The following is a 25789-nucleotide window of genomic DNA, read 5'->3' as shown; positions in this document are numbered from 1 at the left end:
GTCACTCAGTCTCAGAATACATGCTTTGCTTCAAGTATGAAGTATTCGGTCACCAATCAAACAAAGATACTTTAAAATGGAACACTATTTCAACTAAGGATATTAGGAATCTTGAAAATAGAATAGCTACAGAAAAACATTTGAGAAAAATAAAAGAAGATACCCAAAAGACTTTCTTTGCTTTTCCTTAAAGACATTTCACTTCTTATCCAAAAAGCTTCTTCAGTTTCTGACTGAATGTTGAGTCAACAACAATGTTGAGTGAAAAATGTTGAGTGATGGAAGGATTCAATCAGATTTGAAGAAGCTTCTTGGATGAGAAGCGAAACATCTTCAAGGAAAACAAAGAAAGTCCAGTTGCCTTTTGAAAATGCACCTTTGGGACAAGCATGACCTGGATGGCTGACATTCTCCATAGACAAGATACTTAAAAAGCCACATATCTGGGTGCAAGGAGTCAAATAACTTTGGGGCATGTTTTCTTAGTTTAATTCTTAGCTTAAATGCCTAAGAGTAAATAAAATATCACAAACTCCAGACCAGAATAGGAAAAGCTAGTATTAGGCCCACCTCATTCTGCCTTCTTCCTTAAAATAAAGGATTTAGATAGATTCAAATTTGGGCTACAGGGTACATCAGAGATTTTGGACCAATATATTAAAAGGACAACAAGTTTATTTTTACCTGTATTACTTCTGGCCATTATTTCTTTATGATTAGATGCTTTCTTTTACTAAATTGATAAAGCATTCTGTATCTACCTGAAAAAAAAAGGCTAGAAAGATTTTGTCTCAAGTATCAAGGTCTGATAGTTGTTGTGTGTCCTTCCCCCTTCCCCCATACCGTTCCTTCTAGGTTTGGGAGAAATTCAGGCTTCTCTGTCTTGCTGGAAATTTTGCAAAAAGAAATAGCTGCAAAAGTTCAGGACATAGAGATGCATCTACTTATGGGAAATAAGTAGCTTTGAGTAGAATTTCTATGAGGGACAGATGCTAGGTTTCTTTCCCTTCCAAGGAACCAGATTACTGACAGATAGAAATCTCCCTGCTTGGCAACTAAAACAATCTTCTGGTTTTGTTTTGTTTTAATCTGCCCTTAACTCATTTGAATGCTGTTTAATGTATTCTACGGGGGTTGCCCAGAAAGCAATGCATCACATTTTTTTCTCAGCCTACAGTAATGGTACGAATACAAAATTTTAGATTTACAGGGGGTGGACAGAAAAATGGAAACACCTTGAAAAATCATGAAAATATCTTTTAATACGGTGTTGGTCCACGTTTTGTGGCAAATACAGCCTCAATTCTCCGAGGTATTGATTCATACAAATTGTGAATTGTTTCCAAAGGAATTTTAGCGCATTCTTCAGTTAAAACACCCTCCAGTTCTTTTAGAGACGATGGTGGTGGAAATCGACTTCTTACTTAAATCTCTAAAATTGACCATAAATGCTCAATAATGTCAAGGTCTGGTGATTGTGGTGGCCAAATAAGATGCTGAACTTCATAGAAACATAGAAGTCTGACGGCAGAAAAAGACCTCATGGTCCATCTAGTCTGCCCTTATACTATTTTCTGTATTTTATCTTAGGATGGATATATGTTTATCCCAGGCATGTTTAAATTCAGTTACTGTGGATTTATCTACCATGTCTGCTGGAAGTTTGTTCCAAGGATCTACTACTCTTTCAGGAAAATAATATTTTCTCATGTTGCTTTTGATCTTTCCCACAACTAACTTCAGATTGTGTCCCCTTGTTCTTGTGTTCACTTTCCTATTAAAAACACTTCTCTCCTGGACCTTATTTAACCCTTTAACATATTTAAATGTTTCGATCATGTCCCCCCTTTTCCTTCTGTCCTCCAGACTATACAGATTGAGTTCATTAAGTCTTTCCTGATACGTTTTATGCTTAAGGCCTTCCACCATTCTTGTAGCCCGTCTTTGGACCCGTTCAATTTTGTCAATATCTTTTTGTAGGTGACGTCTCCAGAACTGAACACAGTACAGTGAACCCTCGAGTTTCGCGTCCTCGAGCATCGCGAAAGGGCTATATCGCTAGTTTTCAACCCGGAAGTAAACTCCACCATCTGCGCATGCGTGCCTTTTTTTCTATGGCCACGCATGCGTAGATGGTGGAGTTTCCCGCCGGGCAGATAAGCTGCTGGGCGGCTTCCCTGGGTCTTCCCCCTCTTGCCCCGGTACGGCGGCGCGAGCAACGGCGTGGGCGGGCGGGCGGCACGCGCAGGGACACCCCAGCTCCGCTTCCCAGCTGGGAAGCGGCCCCAGCAACGGCGTGGGCGGGCGGGCGGTGCGCGCGCGCTTGGGGAAACCCCAGCTCCGCTTCCCAGCTGGGAAGCGGCCCCAGCAACGCGCGCGCGCTTGGGGACATCCCAGCTCCGCTTCCCAGCTGGGAAGCGGCCCCAGCAACAGCGTGGGCGGGCGGGCGGTGCGCGCGCGCTTGGGGAAACCCCAGCTCCGCTTCCCAGCTGGGGAAACCCCAGCTCCGCTTCCCAGCTGGGAAGCGGCCCCAGCAACGCGCGCGCGCTTGGGGACATCCCAGCTCTGCTTCCCAGCTGGGAAGCGGCCCCAGCAACGGCGTGGGCGGGCGGGCGGCACGCGCGCGGGGAAACCCCAGGCGCGAGCAACGGGGTGGGCGGCGGTGGAAGTAAAAACACCATCTGCGCATGCGCAGATGGTGTTTTTACTTCCACACCGCTACTTCGCGAAAAATCGATCATCGCTTGGGGTCCTGGAACGGAACCCTCGCGATGGTCGAGGGACCACTGTATTCCAAATGTGGTCTCACCAGCACTCTATATAGCAGGATCATAATCTCCCTCTTCCTGCTTGTTATACCTCTAGCTATGCAGCCAAGCATCCTACTTTCATTAGAATGTTCCTCGTGACATTCTTTAACATTTCGTGTTCTATGGATTGGTGCATTATCATCTTGAAAGATGGCATCCCCCTCTGGAAACAGTTCTTGAACCATAGGATGAATTTGGTTGACCAAAATTCGTAAATAGTGATGGCTGTTAATTCTTCCATGAAGGGAAATCATTGGCCTGGCAGATTTTCAAGAAATAGCACCCCAGATCATCACTGAACCCTTGCCATGTTTGACGGTTGGGAGAAGACAGTCTGGATGAAATGATTCTTTTGGCTGTCTGCAAATGTAAACACGGCCAGAGGTCAGGAAAATGGTAAACTATGATTCGTCAGAGAAAATCATATTTTGCCACTGCTCGAGGGACCATTTCTGGTGGTTTCTACACCACTCTAAACGCTTTGAAACATTTGTCTTTGAGAACAGAGGTTTTCTAATTGCAGCTCTTCCATGGAATCCAGATTTGTGAAGCTCCCTTCGAACAGTTTTTGTGGAAACTGGGTTCTGTATTTGTCTATTGAGCTCTGCAATGATTTTAGGAGCTGTGGTCTTGCGATCCGCTCTAACAATTCGCTTTAGAGTCCGACGGTCTCTCTCAGCCATCTTTGACTTTCGACCAGACCTGTGCTTGGCTGAGGATGTTTTCCCTTCTCTTTCAAAAGCAGTCATTACTTTTGAGACGTTATCTCTTGAAACGCCAAACGTTTGGGTACTTTCTGTTACACTAGCGCCTGCCATTCAAGCACCAACAATTTGGCCTCTTTGAAAGTCTGAGAGGTCTGCCATTTCTAGAAGGTTATAACCAATTTCCTTAAATTTCTATACAAAAAAAGATAGTTTAAAAAAACATATCAAATAACAGATATTTTTTTTAAAAAAAATTAAAGTATGTCAAGTTCTGATTGATTTGAACATGTTCAAACATTATGATGCCAAAAATTCAAGTGTTTCCATTTTTGTGTCCACCCCCTATACATTGTTTGAATTGTCAGGAGTGGGTGTGTAAATTTTGCATTTCTTCAGAAAGTCAGCATAGCTACAGCAGTGCTTTAAAATGGCGTCTGTAAGTGATGTACATTACAAGCAGTGTGTCGTCATTGAATTTCTCACTGCAAAGAAAGAAACTGTTGGGAAAATTCACAAACATTTGTATACAGTTTATGGAGAATCTGCAGTCAACCGAAGTACGGTTAGTTGCTGGGCACAGAGGGTGAGGCCATTAGAAGTGATTCGCAGAGGGCAGAAATGGCTTCATGACCTGAACAAGGAGTAGTACCGAGAGGGCATGCACGCCCTTGTGTCTCGCTGGAAGAAGGCCATAGAACGGGATGGAGATTACGCGGAAAAATAGGGAGTGTAGAAGAAACATCATTCTTTCTTGCGTGTAAGTTTCATTGTGTTCAATAAATAATTGTTGAAGAAAAAAATATATGGTGCATTACTTTCTGGGCGACCCTCGTAAGATGAACATCTGCAGAAATAATTTTTTCTTTTTCTTTTCCTTTTTTTATTCATGGCAAGACTGAATGCTCTGTATTTTGGAGGCCTATCAGCTCTAGGACTATTCTATCTTTGGAGCTGAATAGAAATATTATGCATTTTGGGTATCTCCCTGAACTCATTACTCATGTTCAAAGAGTAGATGGGAGTCATGGCTAGGAAGGCCTTGGCACTGTTCCGTGTCTTGCACCTGTTGTGTCTACTCCTAAATGGAGGGGTTTTTTTCTTCTCTCCTGTAATACATGGGACTGCCCTTGAAAAATATACAGAAGTTTCAGCTGATGCAGAATGAGTCTAGGACTTTACGTCTCTGACTTTCTTCTCTTCAGGCAATTCTCCCACAACTTATCTTCTCAGCTGGCAAACCTCTACCCTGGGCAATGGGACACCGGCCCCTTCATCTCATCCCCTTTGACATGGCTCATTGGCAGAAAGAGGGTTTGTCCTAGGTGTCCCCCCCCCCCCTCGACTGTTATTCCCCAACCAATCGGCTATAGAGGGGTGGAAGGAAGGAATTATTTAGGGCAATTAATAGAAATCCAGAAAAAGAAGAGGCGGCGTAAAAGGATTTGCTAAAATGCCTTCCTCATTCTCCCTAAGAAGGCCCTTCATTTTGGACCCAATGTCAGCTGAGAAATCTGAATTTCCCTTTCTTTAAAGCACAAAAAAGGTAGCAAGCCTATCATAGTCACTAAGTGTGTGGGAACTATTCAGTAAATATTTCCCATTATGGGCTCACCTTCTGTGCTTGAAACAGCAGCGCCTGCATTTTAACCACTAGCCACGATGGAAAGAGAACAGAAATAGATTGTACAGTGAGTTCCAAGCGCAAGAGAAGCACATTAGATCTCATGTGCCTTCTCGTTGTGTTAAATAACTAATTTTCTAAAAGGAACTGAAGATAGAGATTGATTATCACACTCCAGAGGAGTTCATTCCTCCGTGTCATCAGAAAAGGGATACAAAACCAAATCATAAGATTGTATGTTCACTTAAAAATAGCTGTACCCTAAAATAAAACATTCAAAAACTAGATCTGTCACTCAACCTAATGTCTGCTTAAGCATAAATCTCACTTGGAGGTATCATTAATCAAGGCTACAATCCTGAGAATTTCATGCAGACACAGAACATTTTGCCCCTGTGACCGTACATATGTGAGAAAGGTATGTATATGCAACCTATGCTTATTTGAGGGAATATGACAATCATATCTTTGAACACTGACACTTTGAACAGTGTCACATGGCATTTATTCTGTTTTACTCATTTAGGAGGAGGCAATAGAAGAAATGAAGAATTGACCACCCTTATCAAGATTCAACTTAGACCCTGAACCATGAATGTATCACTTGGAAAGAATATTCCATTTAACCTGATAATATGGGGAAGTTTAGTTTCTAGAAAATAACAATGATTTCACCCACTCCTACCTCTATATATCTTTATTATGACAGGTTACACTACATCAACATGAGAAAATATTATTTTACTGAAAGAGTAGTAGATCCTTGGAACAAACTTCCAGCAGACGTGGTTGGTAAATCCACAGTAACTGAATTTAAACATACCTGGGATAAACATATATCCATCGTAAGATAAAATACAGGAAATAGTATAAGGGCAGACTAGATGGACCATGAGGTCTTTTTATGCCGTCAATCTTCTATGTTTCTATATTTCTATATTTCTATCTTTTCATAGAAACATAGAAGACTGACTGCAGAAAAAGACCTCATGGTCCATCTAGTCTGCCCTTATACTATTTCCTGTATTTTATCTTACGATGGATATATGTTTATTCCAGGCATATTTAAATTCAGTTACTGTGGATTTACCAACCACGTCTGCTGGAAGTTTATTCCAAGGATCTACTACTCTTTCAGTGAAATAATATTTTCTCACGTTGCTTTTGATCTTTCCCCCAACTAACTTCAGATTGTGTCCCCTTGTTCTTGTGTTCTTTCCTATTAAAAAAACTTCCCTCCTGAACCTTATTTAACCCTTTAACATATTTAAATGTTTCCCTCCCTTTTCCTTCTGTCCTCCAGACTATACAGATTGAGTTCATTAAGTCTTTCCTGATACATTTTAAGCTTAAGACCTTCCACCATTCTTGTAGCCCGTCTTTGGACCCGTTCATACCTCTACAAATGTGCAGAAGAGTTCCATGGGCATGAATGATGGAAAAGGGTATCTTGCAGCAGACAGACAAAGGCTGGGGAAGAGGGTGTGAGTAAATTAGAAACTGGATGTGTTGCGATAAGCCAGGACTCAATTCTTTCAACTGAAATGCAATAATCTTCTTTTGTCCAAAGAAGCTGCTCCCTTATCTTAATCCATAGTTCCCTCTAAGATGAGCAGTGAGCAATCGCTCACTTAAAAATCATCATCAACTCAGAGTTTTCCAAACCTGCTCAGAAGCCGAGAGGGAAAGAATGAGAGGGAAGGAGAGAGAGAGAGGAAGAGAGAGAAACAGATAGAAAAAAGAGAGGAAGGAAAAGAGAAAAAAAAAGAATGGGAGTAAGGAAGAGAGAATGAAAATCAAAATCTAGTTTGAAACTAGCTCAACTATTTAAGTGGTATTTTGATATTGATAGAGTTGCCCTATTATGAGCTCACTGTTATAGGCACACAGTACAGTATTTTATTTTGAAATTCTCTGAGGCAAAATAGGGTGGGTTTTTTATTTTATTTTTTTTTGTTTGTTTGTTTATTTATTTATTATTTGTGTGCCGCCCAGTCCCGAAGGGACTGCCGCTCAGACACTATACTTTTCCGCCCCCCAAAAAAAAATTAGAAGGAACACTGTCTTAATCACCCCTGAAATGAGAAGACATCTACAGACATTCTTGAATCCAGCTCCACTGTTGCTGACTACACATGCATAAGCATGCTGTTTTCTTGGCAACACCACGGAGGTGCCTTGCCACTGCCTTCTTCCAGGATGTTTTTCTAATTTCCCAGTCTAGCCTACAGCCCTGGAATTCACTGACAGTCTTCTCATTCACTCAACCAGGGCTGAACCTGCTCAGACAAGGACATTCAAGGGCTTCAAAACTCTGCACTGCTACTAGCAATGCACTTTCATTTTTCGGACTATAAGACACAGCAATGTATAAGACACACCAAGATTTCGAAGAGATAAGTAAGAAAAAAAAGTGTTTATCTTTCCGGCCCCCAGGGACACCCTGCAGGCCTCCCAAACCCTCTGCATGTTCCGTTTATTGTGAAATGGGTGACCATAGAAAATTTGATGATTGGCAAAAACGTCCCCATTTTCACCTGTTTTTGCAAAAAACAAGGTGCAGAGAGGGTTTGGGAGGCCTACAGAGTGCTTCTGGGGGCTGGGGGAAGGCAAAAAAAATGCCCCGGTTTTTGTGAAAAAATGCCCCATTTTTTGCCTGTTTTTGCAGAGGTTTGGAAGGCATGAGCAGAAGCTAAAAACAAGATAGGCGCTGCCAGGAGAATCAGCTGGTGAACATGGCGGGCCTAAATCACTGCTGGTTTTAGCAACCCAGGCTACCAAGTTACTACCATAGAACTGATCCGAACTGGGAGGAACCCACCTCTGTACCCATCCCAAACACATAACACTGAATTTGGCTTTATGCTCCCCAATCCTAAAAAAAAGCTGTGTTTAAACATATATTCCTTTAGTAATGGAAATACAGTCGTACCTCTACCTAAGAACGCCTCTACTTACAAACTTTTCTAGATAAGAATCGGGTTTTCAAGATTTTTTTGCCTCTTCTCAAGAACCATTTTCTACTTACAAACGCGACCCTCCGAAACTGTAACCAGAAAAGGCAGGGAGAAGCTTCCGTGGGCCTCTCTAGGAATCTCCTGGGAGGAACCAGGGCCAGAAAAGGTGGGGAGCAGCCTCTCTGGGGCCTCTCTAGGAATCTCCTGGGAGGAAACAGAGCCGAAAAGGCAGGGAGAGCCTCCATGGGGCCTCTCTAGGAATCTCCTGGGAGGAAACAGGGCCTCCACCCTCTCTGTGGTTTCCCCAATCGCACACATTATTTGCTTTTACATTGATTCCTATGGGAAAAATTGCTTCTTCTTACAAAATTTCTACTTAAGAACCTGGTCACAGAACAAATTAAGTTCGTAAGTAGAGGTACTACTGTGCTTTGCTCTGGGCTTCCTTTAAACCAAAATACTTGAAAAGGGGAATTGATATGGACACTTTACTTGATTTAATTTTAAGAATATTAATGGTAACCATCAAATTATTGAAATCAATTTCTGCACTTTTGAAAAGAATAGGTCATTCAATCTTCTTGAAATAGCCACATTTCCTTCTGTTTCTTTCTCATGCACGAGGAGCCTCACATTACAGTCAAAATATTTTCCCCAAATCGCTCTTTGCAAATTCAGAAGGGGGTGACTATCCAGAATATGTGCAGTGCCACACACAATAATCACAGCAGTAAATGTTTTGCCATATTTAAACACAAAGTACTGCAGGTGATTAATTACAGACAACAAGAGGCACACACTGAGCAAATACATACACTCTTGCAAATCCCTCAGATATAAAAATATTTACATGCATTTATTTATGAGGCCTTTTTTTAGCTAACATTGTACAATCCCGTGTATCTTTATGCAATTCTATAACTAAAATTGTTCTGAGCATGTTTAGCATGACAAGCGAACTTTTCATATTCTCTGAATTTTTCTTTCTTATCTTAGGGCGGTGTTTGTGTCTGCTTAGTTTGGTAATATCTTCCCTAATCAGGAACTGGAAGAACTGAAAACTGTACATGCTCATTTTGATTGAGCAATGGATTTCTACACTATCAAAACAGATATGTGAATGAAGTTTACCTACTAGAAAAAACATGCATTTGTCACAAGATTCAACTTTTGTCACAAGATTCAACTTTTGGGAGAAATTAAGGCTTTTAAGCCTTAATTTCAAATCATAATATTTTGAATGTTTTTGTTAGCTATCTTGGAGGGTAAACTTTATACCAACTTTAAGGGTACTACAAAGGTTAAATATCTACTGGTAATTATCACCTAAGGACCCTAATTGGGACTAGAAATTTCATTGCTAATTGAAGTGGTTTTTAGATGCAACATTATGCCACCACGTTGCTTACTGGTGGCAGTTCTATTACTCTCAGTTGCAGTTGTAAGGTAAGGACGTGCTGTCATTAGGCAAAGTCCTCACAGTTTTGTCCTGCCAGGATTGTCTTGCTATAATTCCCCACTAACACTTATATCTCCCCCCCCCCGGCCGCCAAACTTATCTCTGTTAACCGTTAGCAGGCAATTGGGGAAATAAATTTCACTGTCTTTTGGATTCTTGGCATGATTCCTTTTATAGTTTAATATATTTTTTAAAATGTGCTTTCAGTTCTATAAAAATGGTAAGACATAAGCATAATCAGTTTCACTTAGTGACCACTTCTTTTAATACCTAAATTTTTAAAAATGGGGATAGTTAACTTCATCTATGCCAACATTCCTCTTATTTTAAATACTTGGCTACTATCCTCTGTCTAGAATGCTTCACTACCTTCTAGTACTGAATCTCGTTTGCTTCTGCAAACACAACGTTAAGGCTCAACACTTCTGCTGTTTCTGATACTATAATGACAATAAGTGAGAAACGTTCCTTGAAGACCCAGTCTAGGATTGGAACAGGAAGCCACCGAAAATGGAGAAGACAACAACAAGCAAAGGATATACAGTCAAACCTCATCTTACGAACCTAATTGGTTCCAGGGGGAGATTCGTAAGACGAAAGGTTCGTAAGACGAAACATTGTTTCCCATAGGAAACAATGTAAAGTCAATGAATCCGTGCAACCAAAAAAAAAAACCCGCAAAAAAACCGCTGCCGCCCGGCTGTCACCTTGTTTTAAAAGGTGACAGCCGGGCGGCGGGGCTTCCCAGCACCCCCCCAACCCCGAACTTTTGCCGAACTTCCGGGTTGGGGGGGTGCTGGGAAGCCGCACGGCTGTTTTAATAGGTCACAGTCGGGCTGGGGGGCTTCCCAGCACCCCCCCGAACCCCGAACCCAGAAGTTCGGCAAAAGTTCGGGGGGGTGCTGGGAAGCCCCCCAGCGCGGCTGTGACCTTTTAAAACAGCCGCGCGGCTTCCCAGCTGTCTCCCGAAGCCGAACGCCAAAGCCGAACTTCCGCGTTCGGCGTTCGGAGACAGCTGGGAAGCCGCACGGCTGTTTTAAAAGGTCACAGCCGGGCTGGGGGGCTTCCCAGCAACCTCCCGAACCGAACCCGGAGTTCAGAATAATTTTGTCTCTTGTTACGAACTTTTTTCGAGTTACGAACCAGCGTTTGGGAGGCTGCTGGGAAGCCCCGCCGCCCGGCTGTCACCTTTTAAAACAGCCGCGCGGCTTCCCAGCTGTCTCCGAACGCCGGTTCGTAACTCAAAAAAAGTTTGTAAGAAGAGGCAAAATTTTTCTGAACCCCGGGTTCGTATTACGAGTTGTTCGTAAGACGAGGGGTTCGTATCTTGAGGTACCACTGTATATTATCTCAGGGACCGCCTTCTGCTGCACGAATCCCAGCGACCAGTTAGGTCCCACAGAGTGGGCCTTCTCCGGGTCCCGTCAACTAAACAATGTCGTTTGGCGGGACCCAGGGGAAGAGCCTTCTCTGTGGTGGCCCCGGCCCTTTGGAACCAACTCCCCCCAGATTAGAATTGCCCCCACCCTCCTTGCCTTTCGTAAGCTTCTTAAAACCCACCTCTGCCATCAGGCATGGGGGAACTCAGATATTCTTTCCCCCTAGGCCTTACAATTTACGCATGGTATGTTTGTATGTATGTTTGGTTTTATAATAATGTTTTTTTTAGTTGTTTAGTATTGGATTGTTACATGCTGTTTTTTATCACTGTTGTTAGCCGCCCCGAGTCTACGGAGAGGAGCGGCATACAAATCCAATAAATAAAATAAATAAATAAATAAATATAACTAGTTAGGTGTTCCACACAAAAAGGTGAGATGGGCAGAGGAAATTAGTTGTAGCTTATGATGGAAGGTAAAATGAAGAAGCCCAGACCAGCAAGTAAGCCATGGGTTCATGATTTGCTAGAGCTAACATGCCAGCGGGACCATACTTCATTCTATTGCTTTGCAAGAACAGGGAAACACTGCTGATCTTTCCAAACAGTGTAGGATCAATAGGCTATAAACACAAAGAGGAACGGCATATTCAGATATAAATTTGTCTGTTTAGAGTGTGATGGGGATGAAATTCACATTCAGTTGGGAGTTTACCATCTGGAAAAATGCATATATTTGTGGGGAATGTACAGAAAAAATAGTATATATGCCAGAAAAATAATAAAACCGGAAATAGATTTCTACATAGGAATTCTTTAGAAAAACTGGCATGGACATTGATAAAAACAAACACTGAACAGTATTTTTTTTTAAAGAGCCATACTCTAATTGAGATGTGAGCTCACCCCAATATGCTGAGCAGTGCATTTATGCAGGAGAGCTGTGCTGATGAGGAAGGTGAAGGAAAGTCAGCAATAATGCAAATTGCAGGTATGTTGTCTACCCACACCCAGCACAATTCCCACTAAATCCTGCTATATCATTCATCCTAGGACCATGGAACCAAGCAGCCAGGAAGCTAAAAAAAATAACATTTATTTTATTTTCAATCTGACTACACTTTGAAATCTGTGTTATGTCCAGCACAGTAGTACAACACTAGCTAAGAAAAAGAAAAATGCTTCCCTGTTCCTCTGCCATCCTGCTTTGCTTCCCTGCTAATTCTGGAAGGTGTCATTTTTTCCTTCTATGACCAACATGGAATGCAGCAAGACGGTCAAGGTAGAATTGGTTCCTCCATTCCTTCTTCATAGAAGATCTTGACACAAAGTCTTATAAATACAAAAAAAATTATCCTGGCACAAAGAATAGTCTTCTGTTCTCTTTAGCTGACAGGATAATGCTATGCTAACATTCTTCTCCCCTTCCCTCGCCATTGCATCATAACTCATTATATCATGCCATAAGAATGTTTCTGATAACTTTTCAAAGCTGCTTTCTAGAGTTCTCGCATTAATGTCATCTTCTTCTTGCGCCTACTTTGTTTTACCATGCTCTTCCCATAATATCATGGCTCTTGTTTCTTTAGATTTAGACCCTTCTTTCCTTCCCAAGTTTTGGATGTCATATACAATTCATCTCCCACCCTGTTCCGAGTTTTCTCCTCCAAACAATTCAATGATGTAGATTAAGCTGAGCAAAAAAATATAGCTGACGAATACATCTTAAGACAACAGATCAGAAGTGGGTTCCATGCTGTTCGCCCAAATCGAGCCGCTGGTGATGTCACGATGATGTCACAGAACTGGTTCAGTTGGCCACCATCTTTTTTTTTGAATATTTTTTTAATAAAGTTATTTTCTTCTGATTGAGAAGACAAGTTTCCGGCACTGTGCATGTGTTGCCATCTTGTTTTCGCATATATATTTTTTTGGCTTTAATTTTTTTTTTGGTACTGCACATTCATGTGCACACAAAGCGCACACGTGTGGAAAGAAGCAAACTGGCAGCGAGGTAAGTTAAACCCACCCCGGCTCAGATGTATATATAAAAGCCCTTCGTGGCACCGGACCAGATTATCTCTGGGACCGCCTTCTGCCGCACGAATCCCAGCGACCGATTAGGTCCCACAGAGTGGGCCTTCTCCGGGTCCCGTCAACTAAACAATGTCGTTTGGCGGGACCCAGGGGAAGAGCCTTCTCTATGGCGGCCCTGGCCCTCTGGAACCAACTCCCTCCAGAGAACAGAATTGCCCCCACCCTCCTCGCCTTTCGTAAGCTCCTTAAAACCCACCTCTGCCGTCAGGCATGGGGGAACTGAGATATTCTTTCCCCCTGGGCCTCTACAGTTTATGCATGGTATGTCAGTATGTATGTCTGGTTTTTATAATAAGGGTTTTTAGTTGTTTTATTATTGGATTGCTACATATTGTTTTTATTACTCTTGTTAGCCGCCCCGAGTCCACGGAGAGGGGCAGCATACAAATCCAATAAAAAAATAAAAAAATAAAATAAATAAATAAATAAAATAAATATGATGAATCAGTAAACCAGGAAATCTTCCAAACCTGACTTTATCCAAATAGGAATATTAACCAAATTCAAAGTAGAGAATCAAAGACTGCCTTGTTCCAGAGACACTTCATCACTCAAGGAAACTATAACACATGGAAGATTTCTGGTTTCAATAGAAGAGAACACATGTAGCTCAGAGTTGAGCTGTGAAGTCATTGGTGCTCTCTGAGGATGGCACCAGATTCAGAAAGCTCAGAGGATACCACTTTCTGGTTTGACAGTTCATTTATGTACATAGAAAGAAGTTTGACTAATGACTGGCCCAAAGTTATTCATAAGATGTATAACTCTTATTTTTAACACTGTAACCACACTATTGACTATAATCGCAACATGCAAATAACTTATGACTCTTGACTCTTTTTTAAATTGAGCAAGAGTTTTTCCATCATTAAAGAAGTATTCTCAATTAAAGTAGAATCATCTAGATATTTGAGAGGAGGAAAGGAAAAAAACTAGGTTCTTCTGAATAAGCAAATAGCTCTGCTATCTCTGCAAGGCATAAATTAACTGTGGCGGTGAACATCAGACAACATGTAATCTTCCAAGAAAAACAAGATGCTGCAGGCAATAGACAGGTAGGCAGATACAAACCCCAAACCTATAGTAACAGGATTAAAACTGAATTACTGAACCATGCCAAGCAAAAAACGTATCGCTTAGACCAACATTTTGGAGACTAAGAGAAGCATTTAGCATTATTTTCCAGGGATAGGTTTGGAGGTTTTTTAACTTCTTAAATATGCCCATCTCAAAATGGCAGGAAACTCTTTGAAGTGGAAGATCCCAGTGTTTGGGTAAAATAGAAAGATATTTGGGTCTCTTGGGTCTCCTCAGTTATTCTTGTGCGGAAATAAATTTTTAAAAAATTGAAAAGCCTTCCAAAGAAGCTCTTCAAAGCACAGGCAGGCAAGGCTGCCTTCCTCCAGATATTAGCAAACCATAATCCCCAACAGTTCCACTCACTTTAAGGGTGATAGATCTAGCGCACCACACATTTGCACCACACTTTAAAGTTAAATTACATCAATGAGAAGCAAATCTATTGGACCAGTTGAATATCAGAAATAGTTTTCATTAGTTGAAAACCTGTGAATACAGGAGGGCTTATCAAGGAATATGACCAAGGAATAAAAAATTATATTGACTTCAATAGGGAGTTTTAAAGTAAAATTAGGTATAAGATATAGGATCTAGGGAATTGTGACAGGAACCCCAGCCTTCTTTTATAAGGAAGTTCATTAAAGTGTAGTTCTTGAATGTTTTGAATCTGATTCTTAATTGTTCCTACAGTCAACAAATTGGACATTCCCACAGACTATTGCTCATCTCCCCAAATCCATAGCTATCTTATTATTATAAACATCCATGTTATGCCACACATATTGCTAAACCAGGATTTAAATAGTGATTTATTTAATAAGACATAAAAACCCAGTTCGTATGAACATTATACAACAAAGCTAAGTTCACCTATCACACCAATCTTCAAACTAATCAACTTAATTAGTGACTTCATGGCTTAGTAAGAGATGTGGTTTGAATAGTTTCCAATGTAGAAGGCTTTCATAAGCCCAACCATATTCTTCCAATTCTCAGATGTTTGCAAATAATAATGCCAGTTTCTGTATGCCCTGACAAATATGCTAATAGAGACTGAATTCAAATACCAATGATAAAAATATGCAGTAATATCTTACTGGTATTTTAATATTCCAGTTATTGTATATTGATCTCTTTTATTGATTTCCTCCTGCCCTGAGATCCATTTATAAAGATACAGCAGTTGCAAATGTTTTAATTAAAAATCGCTTCAGAATTTAAAGGACTGTCTCACTAATGTGGCTGGAATAGGGTAGACTGTACAGTGAAATTCAAGTAGCGCTGAGAAAGACTCTGATTATATACTTGATAGTCTTGAGTTAAACTTCACACTTTTTGGACCTAAATGTACTGGTTAAAGCATGAAACTACATAAAACCACCAGCCTCCTCCACACATACAAGAAATGCAATTAATTCTTGTTCCAACTGCTTTTCTTCCTGAAGGAAACTGCTTTGCTTTGAAGAGCTTCGTGATGGGATGAACAATAAACATAATTTAGTGCTATGATAAAGCCTAGGACAACATGGTCCAGCCAGTATGAAAAAAGAGATTACACACTATTGTAAACCACTCCATATTGTTCTTATGCACCAATCACTGCATGAATCAGTTTTAACATTGCCTTTCTTGGAAGAATCAAGACAATAAACAACTGATTCAATCTGGTTTCTTCAAATAAACCATAATTAAAAATAAACACATTTACCCTAGCAGATCTGTTAATGACATATTACTGTTCACTCAAATTGAAAGCAAAAGCCTCGATTTTCCTTTTGTTATTGCTTTGAAGGAACATGGCAAGATGAACTGAACACTTTTTCTAACAAGGTACTGATATATCTGAATGCAACTTTCTTGTCTGTCCAACCAAGCACCATATAATCTCTACTTTTTTTCACTTCCTAGTGTCTAATGAGGAAGTGATTACTCATTCATATCAGAAATAAAGAGGAGGGGGAGCTGAGAAAGAGAAAGCAGGGATGAATATTGTGTTTTAACCATGGTACAAGCGCTTTTTAAAACAGAATTTCCTTTCTAGAAAACACCATCTCAGAACAAATTATGTTTTTCAGTAATTTCCTAGAGAAAAGTCTCAGGAATATTTGCATATCTTTTTAAGATGTGAACAGGAGGTTGCAATTCTGACTCCTTTAGTTCTGAATCTAGTCGGAAAGAGGGTTTACTTCAGCGGGAATGTAACAATTACCTACAAGTTTTCAATCTCCACAACTTTAAGCTATATGGACTTCAATGACCAGAATTTCTCACCAGCATGTTCCCCAGTCGAGAAACACTGGTATGTAACAATCATCTCTCCACAGGCCATATATATATATATATACTCACCCACATAATGCATGTTAAAGGCCAAATACTTGTACTGGAAGAGGGGATTGTTGTTTAGGCTACTTCTTTGGATCTGTTGGAAGAAGGAACTGACATCCCATCGGTATAAGACATCCAGAAGCATGATGCTTGGCACCCGTAAGGCCACATTCAACATTGCTTCCAATTTCTCCTTTGCAGCCATGCTGTTTCTTTGTTGTAATGCGGGGCAGACTGTAAAGAACCAAAAACAGCAAGTAAGTTTAACAGTTGTCCTCGGACAGGGGCGGCATATATATATGATCAATCAATCAATCAATCAATCAATCAATCAATAATACAGTGATACCTCATCTTACAAACGCCTCGTCATACAAACTTTTCGAGATACAAACCCGGGGTTTAAGATTTTTTTGTCTCTTCTTACAAACTATTTTCACCTTACAAACCCACCGCCGCCGCTGGGATGCCCCGCCTCCGAACTTCCGTTGCCAGCAAAGCACCCATTTTTGCACTGCTGGGATTCCCCTGAGGCTCCCCTCCATGGGAAACCCCACCTCCGGACTTCCGTGTTTTTGTGATGCTGCAAGGGAATCCCAGCAGGGGAATCCCAGCAGCGCAAAAACGGGCACTTCGCTGGCAACGGAAGTCTAGAGGTGGGGTTTTCCAGTGAGGGGAGCCTCAGTGAAATCGCAGCATTGCAAAAACACAGAGGTCCGGAGGTGGGGTTTCCCATGGAGGGGAGCCTCAGGGGAATCCTAGCAGTGCAAAAACGGGCGCTTCGGCTGGCAAAAGGGGTGAATTTTGGGCTTGCACGCATTAATCGCTTTTCCATTGATTCCTATGGGAAACATTGTTTTGTCTTACAAACTTTTCACCTTAAGAACCTCGTCCCGGAACCAATTAAGTTTGTAAGACAAGGTATCACTGTAGATGTAATACTGATGAACAATGCATTTATTTAAGATTTATAAGGCTATCCAATTTGCTGTGTGACTTTGGGCAATGTATCAGCAATAACTACTTAGCAACGGATATACAAATACAAAAGCATAACATAGTAACCAAGCACAAAACAAAACAACCTGGGGCAGGGGGTCTCCTACACAATCAGCCACTAATTCCAGGGAGAAGGGCCAAGTCTTAAGGCAAGACAAGGAGAATTGGATTCAACTATATATTGGTGAGAGATCATTCCAGAAAGCAAGGGCAGCCACGGAAAAACTTCTTAAATATCACAACATGCCAAAATCCCTAGGGCAATGTTGTCGAACCTTTTCGGCACAGAGTGCTGAAACAGGAGGGTATGTGCGAGTGTCATAGCAGCTCCCCAGTGTACAGGTTCATGCTGGGAAGATGATTTCCAGCAAGCAAAATGCATACTGACCAGCTGATCTTCCAGTTTCTGGCATGCATACACACACGAGACCAGCTGGCCAATGCTTCCCCGAACACACATATGCACTGTGTGGCTGCTCTTCCTATTTCTGCACCAGAACCCGGAAGAGCAACATGCAATAGCTTGCATTCCCAGAGAGATGGCTCTGCATGCCAAATGGCAAATGCATGGCAAATATTCTTGGGAGAAGATCTTTCAAGTAACCCAGTACAATTTCCAGAGTTACCATTATCTTGAGTCAGAAACCTACTAGGAGCTGGTACAGCTCACAGGGTTGCAATCTTTTGTGGTATAACACACTGAATCTGTAACTATCCACAATGCTGCAGTAGTCCAATTGGAAGGTGACTACGATTTGAGTGACCATGAACAGGACCTTCAAGTTCCAGAATGAGCGTGACTGGTGCACAAGACCCATGGTCATAGCTGCCTCCTGTTCTTTCTGTATAGATTATTCACCAAGTTTGAATGCGGTAGTATCATCCCATCCAGAACCAAAGATGAAAACTCCGCAACTTCCAAAACCATGACTGCCAAAACCTATAATCACTTAGTCTTAACAGAGTTGAACAATAGACTATTCTTCCCCATCCAGATTCTCCTAGCTTCCAGACACTTGGAATGGACTCAGCATCTTACCTGGACAATTGGCAACAAAGACATAAAGTTGTGTATCATAAGCACCTAATCCTGAACTAATTTATGACCGCCTCCAGTGGCTTTACATGGATATTAAAAAAGAGAAGGATAAAGCAGAGTCTTGAGGCACATGGGCCTAGAGCTCAACAGCTCCCATTTCACCAACCAAGTAGGAGAACCCCTGCAGAATAGTGGCCCTCAGTACAACCTCTTAACTGATCCAGAAGTATACCATGGGCAATGGTGCCAACAGCTGCTGAGAGATCAAGGAGAGCCAGAATGGATACACCACCACCTCCCCTTGAACTTGCCATAGGTCACTAACAAGCACAACCAAATACCTCTACATACTTTGAATTCATTCAAAACTCTGGATACATCCAATGAACATTCACAGACAGCCCTAGAATTTGTCATGCCAAACTAGACTTCAAAAGGGAGGAGAAAAGCTGAGCTTCTATTTTAATAGAGCACAGCTTGAATGAACCGTAGGTAAATAAATTGAGTTCGCAGCATGATAGAAGACAAATACTACTAAAGTAAACCCCATAAGTATGGATGGAGATAAAGTTCAAGTTATCTTTTCAGTCCTGAAAATAGAACAAAAACATAATTAAAATAACAGAATGGAAACTATCAACTGCTTCTCATCACTGCTGAGTTTCCCTCAAGATATGAAAAGAATTAAATGACTACTTTTTAGATTAAAGAAAGCAAGTCTTTACCATATGACACAACTTAAACTCATTTGCAAACTTTGAATGTTGTGGGGATTCTCAATAAGCCTTATCTTTATTCTAACAATCATGAAGAAATACATTTTCCTTCAGCTAAGGCACAAGTTTCTGTTCCAATAATTTGCTAATGACTAAAGGAATCTCTCCACTCTTTATTAACATTTACCTGCCTCATTCAAATGATTTCTGGGGTGAAGGGGGCCCTGGAATAGAGAAAATGTAGGGGCTCCACAACACCAGGATGTTCATTTAGGTAAATTTAATGGGAACCAAATTCAGTGCTAACATGTTCAACTACATAGTGCAGTTTTTTTGAACCCTGGAATGTAATATAATTCAGAGGTAAGACAACTTTCAAATAACTCCATAATAAAAAGCAATACAGTGGTCCCTCGACTTGCGCGTTCTCGATTAGCGCGAAACGCTGCAACGCGGTTTTTCAAAAAATATTATTTAAAAAAATAAAATATTAAAAAATAATTTTTTTTTTATTCTGTTCCCTGAATGGAGACCACCGGCCGCTCAATCGGGCTGGCAGGGAACAGAATGGAGCCTTCCGCGGCGGGGCTGGTAAGGGGGGGAGCCGAGGGGGGAGCCGAGCCCAGCCCCGTGGCATTCGCTTTCCTCCCGCCGGCAGCTGACTGATCGTGGGCTCCTTCGCAACCTCGGAGAGCTTCCTGGTTTTCGTGAGCTTTCATGCCCCGGAAGCTCTCCGAGGTTGCGAAGGAGCCCACAATCAGTCTCGGCTGCGGGTGGGAGGAAGGCGAATCCCCCGTGGGCTCCGTTACATCTTCCGCTGCCAGCCAGGCCATGCTGGCGGCAGCGGAACAATCACTGGCTGTCAACTTTTCTTTTTAAAACTGGGCAGGAGCTGACTTGCCTCCCCAGTGCTAAAAAGAAAAGTTGACAGCCAGCGCTACGACTGACGGAATGCTGAGCCTCCCGGTGGAAGGCTGCCGCTTGGCCGGGGAGGCTCGGCCGAAAGGGGCTGGAGCGGCAGAGCCGAGCCCGCCTTCCGCCCGGGAAGTCCTGCCCCTTCATCCCCACCCCTCGCCCCTGTGGTCGGCGGGGATGAAAGGGCAGGACTCCCTGGGTGGAAGGCGTGCTCGGCTCTGCCGCTCCAGCCCCTTTCGGCCGAGCCTCCCCGGCCAAGCAGCCAGTGAAGTCGAGCCAGGCGTGGCGGCGGCAGTGCTGCTTCTCCGGTCGCCCGGTCCTCTCCTGCCTCCTGCGCCGATGTTCCCCGCTGCGACGGAAGGCAGTCGCTTGGCTAGGGAGGCTCGGCCGAAAGGGGCTGGAGCGGCAGAGCCGAGCACGCCTTCCACCCAGGGAGTCCTGCCCTTTCATCCCCGCCGACCACAGGGGCGAGGGGTGGGGATGAAGGGGCAGGACTTCCCGGGCGGAAGGCGTGCTCGGCTCTGCCGCTCCAGCCCCTTTCGGCCGAGCCTCCCTAGCCAAGCGACTGCCTTCCGTCGCAGCGGGGAACATCGGCGCAGGAGGCAGGAGAGGACCGGGCGACCGGAGAAGCAGCGCTGCCGCCGCCACGCCTGGCTCGACTTCCCTGGCTGCTTGGCCGGGGAGGCTCGGCCGAAAGGGGCTGGAGCGGCAGAGCCGAGCATGCCTTCCGCCCGGGAAGTCCTGCCCCTTCATCCCCACCCCTCGCCCCTGTGGCCGGCTCATCCAGGGGGGCGTGTGTGGACTGGCAAGCGGCAAGCGGGAAGACCAAGGGAAGGTTCCTTCAGCCGCCCAACACCTGATCCGCTCCGCAGCGCGGCAGCAGCGAGGAGCCGAAGATGGGGTTTCCCCTTTGCCTTTACCCCATCTTCGGCTCCTCGCTGCTTCCACGCTGCGGAGCAGATCAGCTGTTGGGCGGCTGAAGGAATCTTCCCTTGGTCTTCCCCGCCGCCCACACGCAAACTCCACCATCTGCGCATGTGCGGCCATGAAAAAAATGGCGCACATGCGCAGATGGTGGTTTTACTTCCGCATCCAATATAACGCGGAAATCGGTTAGCGCGGAAGGTCTTGGAACGTAACCCCCGCGCTAACCGAGAGATCACTGTAGTTCACATGGAAGCGTCCTTAAAAAGGACACACCTTGTGAAGCAAAGTTAACATATGCCATATAACTTGGGCCAGCCATAAAAAAAGCACACAACATATTTATTTTATAAATAAATACTTTGTGTGCATAAGGCTGCATAAGGCTGCCAAATTGTACATACAATAGCAATAGCATTTAGACTTATATACCACTTCACAGTGCTTTACAGCCCTCTCTAAGCGATTTACAGAGAGTAAGCATATTGTCCCCAACAATCTGGGTCCTCATTTTACCGGCCTTGGAAGGATGAGTCAACCTTGAACCTACTGAGATTTGATCTGCCAAATTGCTGGCAGCCAGTGATTAGCAGAAGCAGCTTACAATACTGCACTCTAACCACTGCACCAGCAAGGCTCTCTCTGTGTGTGTGTGTGTGAGTGTGTGCGTGTATACAGTGGGGCTGTATCTATGAAAATCAAATACCTTCTTTTAAAAGGGTTTTGTTCTATTTAAATAATATTTAAAAACTTTTCTATATCATAAAATTGAATATAATCAGTATGGATATTCTGTTTTACTTTTTAAGGTGGAGATTTTTTTTTAAAATCATCATAAAATTGGAGGAGAGCAGCATTCTGCAGTCACGTTGACTATAATTTGTCATATTTTTGCCAGTTTCCAACATTTTCTGTGTAACGTAAAATGGTTGGCACTTATAGATATGAACCAATTTACTCATATACAGGCATTTAATTTTAAGTTATTACTTCAATTAATTTTGTTTCTTTTATCTTGTCCCCACCTTTATTGAAAATATGGCTTTTGGCAAATATATACATCCATACACATATGCACACATAAGAATATAAATGTGCTCATTTATTCAGCCAGGAAAAGTCTCCAAAATTAGTTTCAGCCAGAGTCGAGAACCGTAGGATGACAAACAGGAGAAGTTGAATGTTCAGCAGGATTTTTGTCTCTGTTATACTGCTATTTCTGTCTATTCTTAGGGAGGGTGAAGAGATCTTACATTCTGCTTGATAACTGATCTCTTTCTAGAAGTAAATTATAAAGAAGGTCACTGAATACACAGATTTTGGAAAATGGAGAAAACTTTGAGAAGGACTATGGTTTTTGAACTTATACTGTGTATTCATGGTCAGGGAAAAGGCATTGAAAGCAAATACAAAGTAAATTTCTACAATCCTAAATTCTGAAAATTTAAGCTTCAATCAATTCTAAACATGAGAGCAGGCCATAAAACAGATCCTATTTGGGGCATATTTTCATAAATAGTCTATAATTGGGGTAAGAAACATTACCCATTGAGATTAAATTTATCTGGAAAAAATATGAATAATTAGTCTATATACTATATAGACTTCTAAAAACCAAATCTCCAAGTACTACTGATTCCTGAAGAATATAAATTTGTGTTACACCAAACAAAAATACATTTTGTTTTGTTTGGTGTAACACAATAATATGATTTGATTGCTTATATGTACTTGGATTATCATTAAGTGTTGTATATTATGATTCTTGGTGAATTTATCTTTTCTTTTATGCACACTGAGAGCATGTGCACCAAAACAAATTCCTTGTGTGTGATTGAACAAATTCATTGTCCAATCACACTTGGCCAATAAAATTTATTCTATTCTATTCTCAGAAATTATAGAGCCTTCCAGACTTGAGAATAATGGTAGTTTAAACTATAAAACAAAATCTTCCTAACTAGTGATTTAAACCATTATTTATATGAATCTGATTTAAATCTATCCTAATTTACAGGGAATTTTACCCATATTCTGGGATCTTCCAAGCTTATAGAAAATGACTGAGTAAAAAGCCTTTCATTGATTCATTGCTGGCAGCACTAAAAAAAAGGCCCCAATGTTTTTATTTAATTTTTATTCCATGGAACACTCAGGAAAAGTGTGCTGGGGGTTCCAGTGTTGAAGCCCAATGCTGAGGGCAACACATTTTCTGTAGTTTTAAAGGTAAATCTCCTTTTTATGACATCACCTCCGTATCTTTCTCACCCTCACCTCCAGCACACAGTTGGAAAAGGATCTGATTACTTTGGCAAAAAGTTTAGATTGTTTGCAAAAAGCTTTTGAAATTAGGTCAAGAAACTCATATATATTTCCCATCTGTTGTACTGCAAGCAGATCTATGACAGCAATAAATTAATAACAAACTACATGCTAATAAATTACAGAGAGAGAGAGAGAGAGAGGTTCTGGGAATTCCACTTCCAACTTATCTATAGATGATATTAATTGTTTGTTTTATTTCTTTAGTTACCCACCTCAACAAGTGATTCTATGTGGAAGTTCAGCAACTATATCATAATGGAGAAAAGGAACATCACATTGTCCCTTTATAGGAAACATGCACAATTTCTTATTTTATATCATTTTCGCCTATTAGTCTTGTGAAACTTATACATACACAAGAAATACACTGACATGCTTCAAAATACGTTGTTACAACCAAAAGCTCTGCCCATAGCAATTGCCCTTAGACTTTTATACCTCTCCACAATGCTTTACAGCCCTCTCTAAGCAGTTTACTGAGTCAGCATATTGCCCTCAACAATCTGGGTCAGATGGAATTAGAGACCAGTCATTGCAGGATGGTAAGATGTCTGACTGCCTGTTTTTATATTGTTTCCCAAGCAGCAAAAAGTAACAAAGAGGAACAGCATTTTTATTGGTGAATTCTCCTCGCCAATCCTTAAGAACATCCTGTTGATACAACTTAGATGGGATCACGTACCAACTAGGGATAGTGTTCTACATCATCCTGAAGATGTGAACTGGGTGAGATTGTGTAGGTATGCGAGGCCTGCTTGAGGTAGGCAGTTTGCTACACACAATCTTTACATGACCTCTATCTCTACATGGGTCCTCATTTTACTTTCCTGACCTCAGAAGGATAGAAAGCTGAGTCAACCTTGAGCTGCTCAGAATTGAACTCCTAGAGTGAGCAGTGAATTAGCCCAGCAGTATTGCATTTTAACCACTGTGCCACCACTGCTCAGATACATTGTTATGCCAGTTTTGGAGAAGAAATAATAATAATAATAATAATAATAATAATAATAATAATAATAATAATTATTATTATTTATTAGATTTGTATGCCACCCCTCTCCAAAGAGTTTAACCATTCTATGGGTGGAATGGCTAAAATATTTTCATTTAACTATAAATAGTAGCCTGCTGTCCCAAGTCACCAAACTATACACATAAAACCTTATGCTCCAACCAGCCAATCATCTCCAGACAAGAATTTTCATGGTTGCTGCCATCCATTACAGTTGAGCAGTCAGGCACATTATATTTACACCCTAAAATTGTTTATTGTTAATGCATACACACTTAAAACCTGCACAATTCATACGCTACCCTTATACACTACACCTAGCATTTAAATTGAACTCAATAAATCCTTCTTCCAAGCAGACCTTGCGCTGAATTCAATACTGACCACAACCAGGGGAATGAAAAGTCATGGCAGAATGTATTCACAGAAATGCTAAAAGCATCAACTTATTCTCATCTGCTATCAGACAACATATAAAGGACAAGAAAACTGATTATGTGAGCAAACGTCTACTTCCCTGAAGTAAGGTGTAGCCCAAATTTAGATATCAACTCTTGATTGGAAGACATTAGGTAATAGATATTATAATTCGGCATTTGCTTGCCTTCATACTTATATTATTCATCTCATGCCTGGGGGCTGCAAAATGTTTGGAGGAATGAGTTGTTACAACAGGCGTTTATACAAACCTGAAGTTCTAAATTCTAGGGCAGTGATGGTGAACCTTTTTCCCCTCAGGTGCCGAAAGTGTGTGTGCACACATTACTGCACCTGTGTGAGTGCCCACACCCATAATTCAATGCCCAGTGAGTGCAAAAATTGCTCCCCTGCCCCTCCGGAGGACCTCTGCAGACTAGAAACAGCCTATTTTCCAACTTTTGGTGGGTTTGGTAGGTCTATTTTTCACCCTCCCCAGGCTCCAAAGGCTTCCCTGGAGCCTGGGGAGGGCAAAAACACCCTCTCCCATCCCCCCAGAGGCCCTTCAGAAGCCGAAAATGGCTTCCCAGAGCCTCCGTGCAAGCCAAACATCAGCTGGTGGGTGTGCACATGCGTGCTGAAGCTGAGTTAGGGCAATGGCTCGCATGCAGGCAGATATGCGTAGGTTCGCCATCACTGGTCTAGGGCAGGGGTAGGCAAAGTTGGCTCTTCTATGACATGTGGACTTCAACTCCCAGAATTCCTGAGCTAGCATGATTGGCTCAGGAATTATGGGAATTGAAGTCCACAGGTCACAGAAGAGCCAACTTTGCCTATCCCTGGTCTAGGGGAACTAATATGTCTAAGATAAATTAGTATACATGTCATTTTAATGTTCTGCAAAGATTATCATGGATTTGTAAGGCATTACCTTTCCAGAATATTTCATTAATTTTTTTATATTTCATGTTGGTTTTATGTCAAACTGATCAATACATTTTATAT

General features: G+C 41.9%; 1 protein-coding gene across 1 annotated transcript in view; it reads right to left on the bottom strand.

Annotated features, from left to right (window-relative positions):
- Positions 1-25789, bottom strand: part of RNF145 (ring finger protein 145) — a 124466-nt gene that overhangs the window by 85303 nt on the left and 13374 nt on the right. Inside the window, exon 2 of the mRNA XM_070738984.1 lies at positions 16459-16671. Within this exon, the coding sequence (XP_070595085.1) occupies positions 16459-16642 (184 nt within the window). The 5' untranslated portion in view covers positions 16643-16671. The remainder of the gene's footprint in view (positions 1-16458; positions 16672-25789) is intronic.

The sequence above is a fragment of the Erythrolamprus reginae genome, chromosome 2 (assembly GCF_031021105.1).
Source record: "Erythrolamprus reginae isolate rEryReg1 chromosome 2, rEryReg1.hap1, whole genome shotgun sequence".
NCBI lineage: Eukaryota > Metazoa > Chordata > Lepidosauria > Squamata > Dipsadidae > Erythrolamprus > Erythrolamprus reginae.
This window is presented reverse-complemented; position numbering and strand designations above follow the sequence as displayed.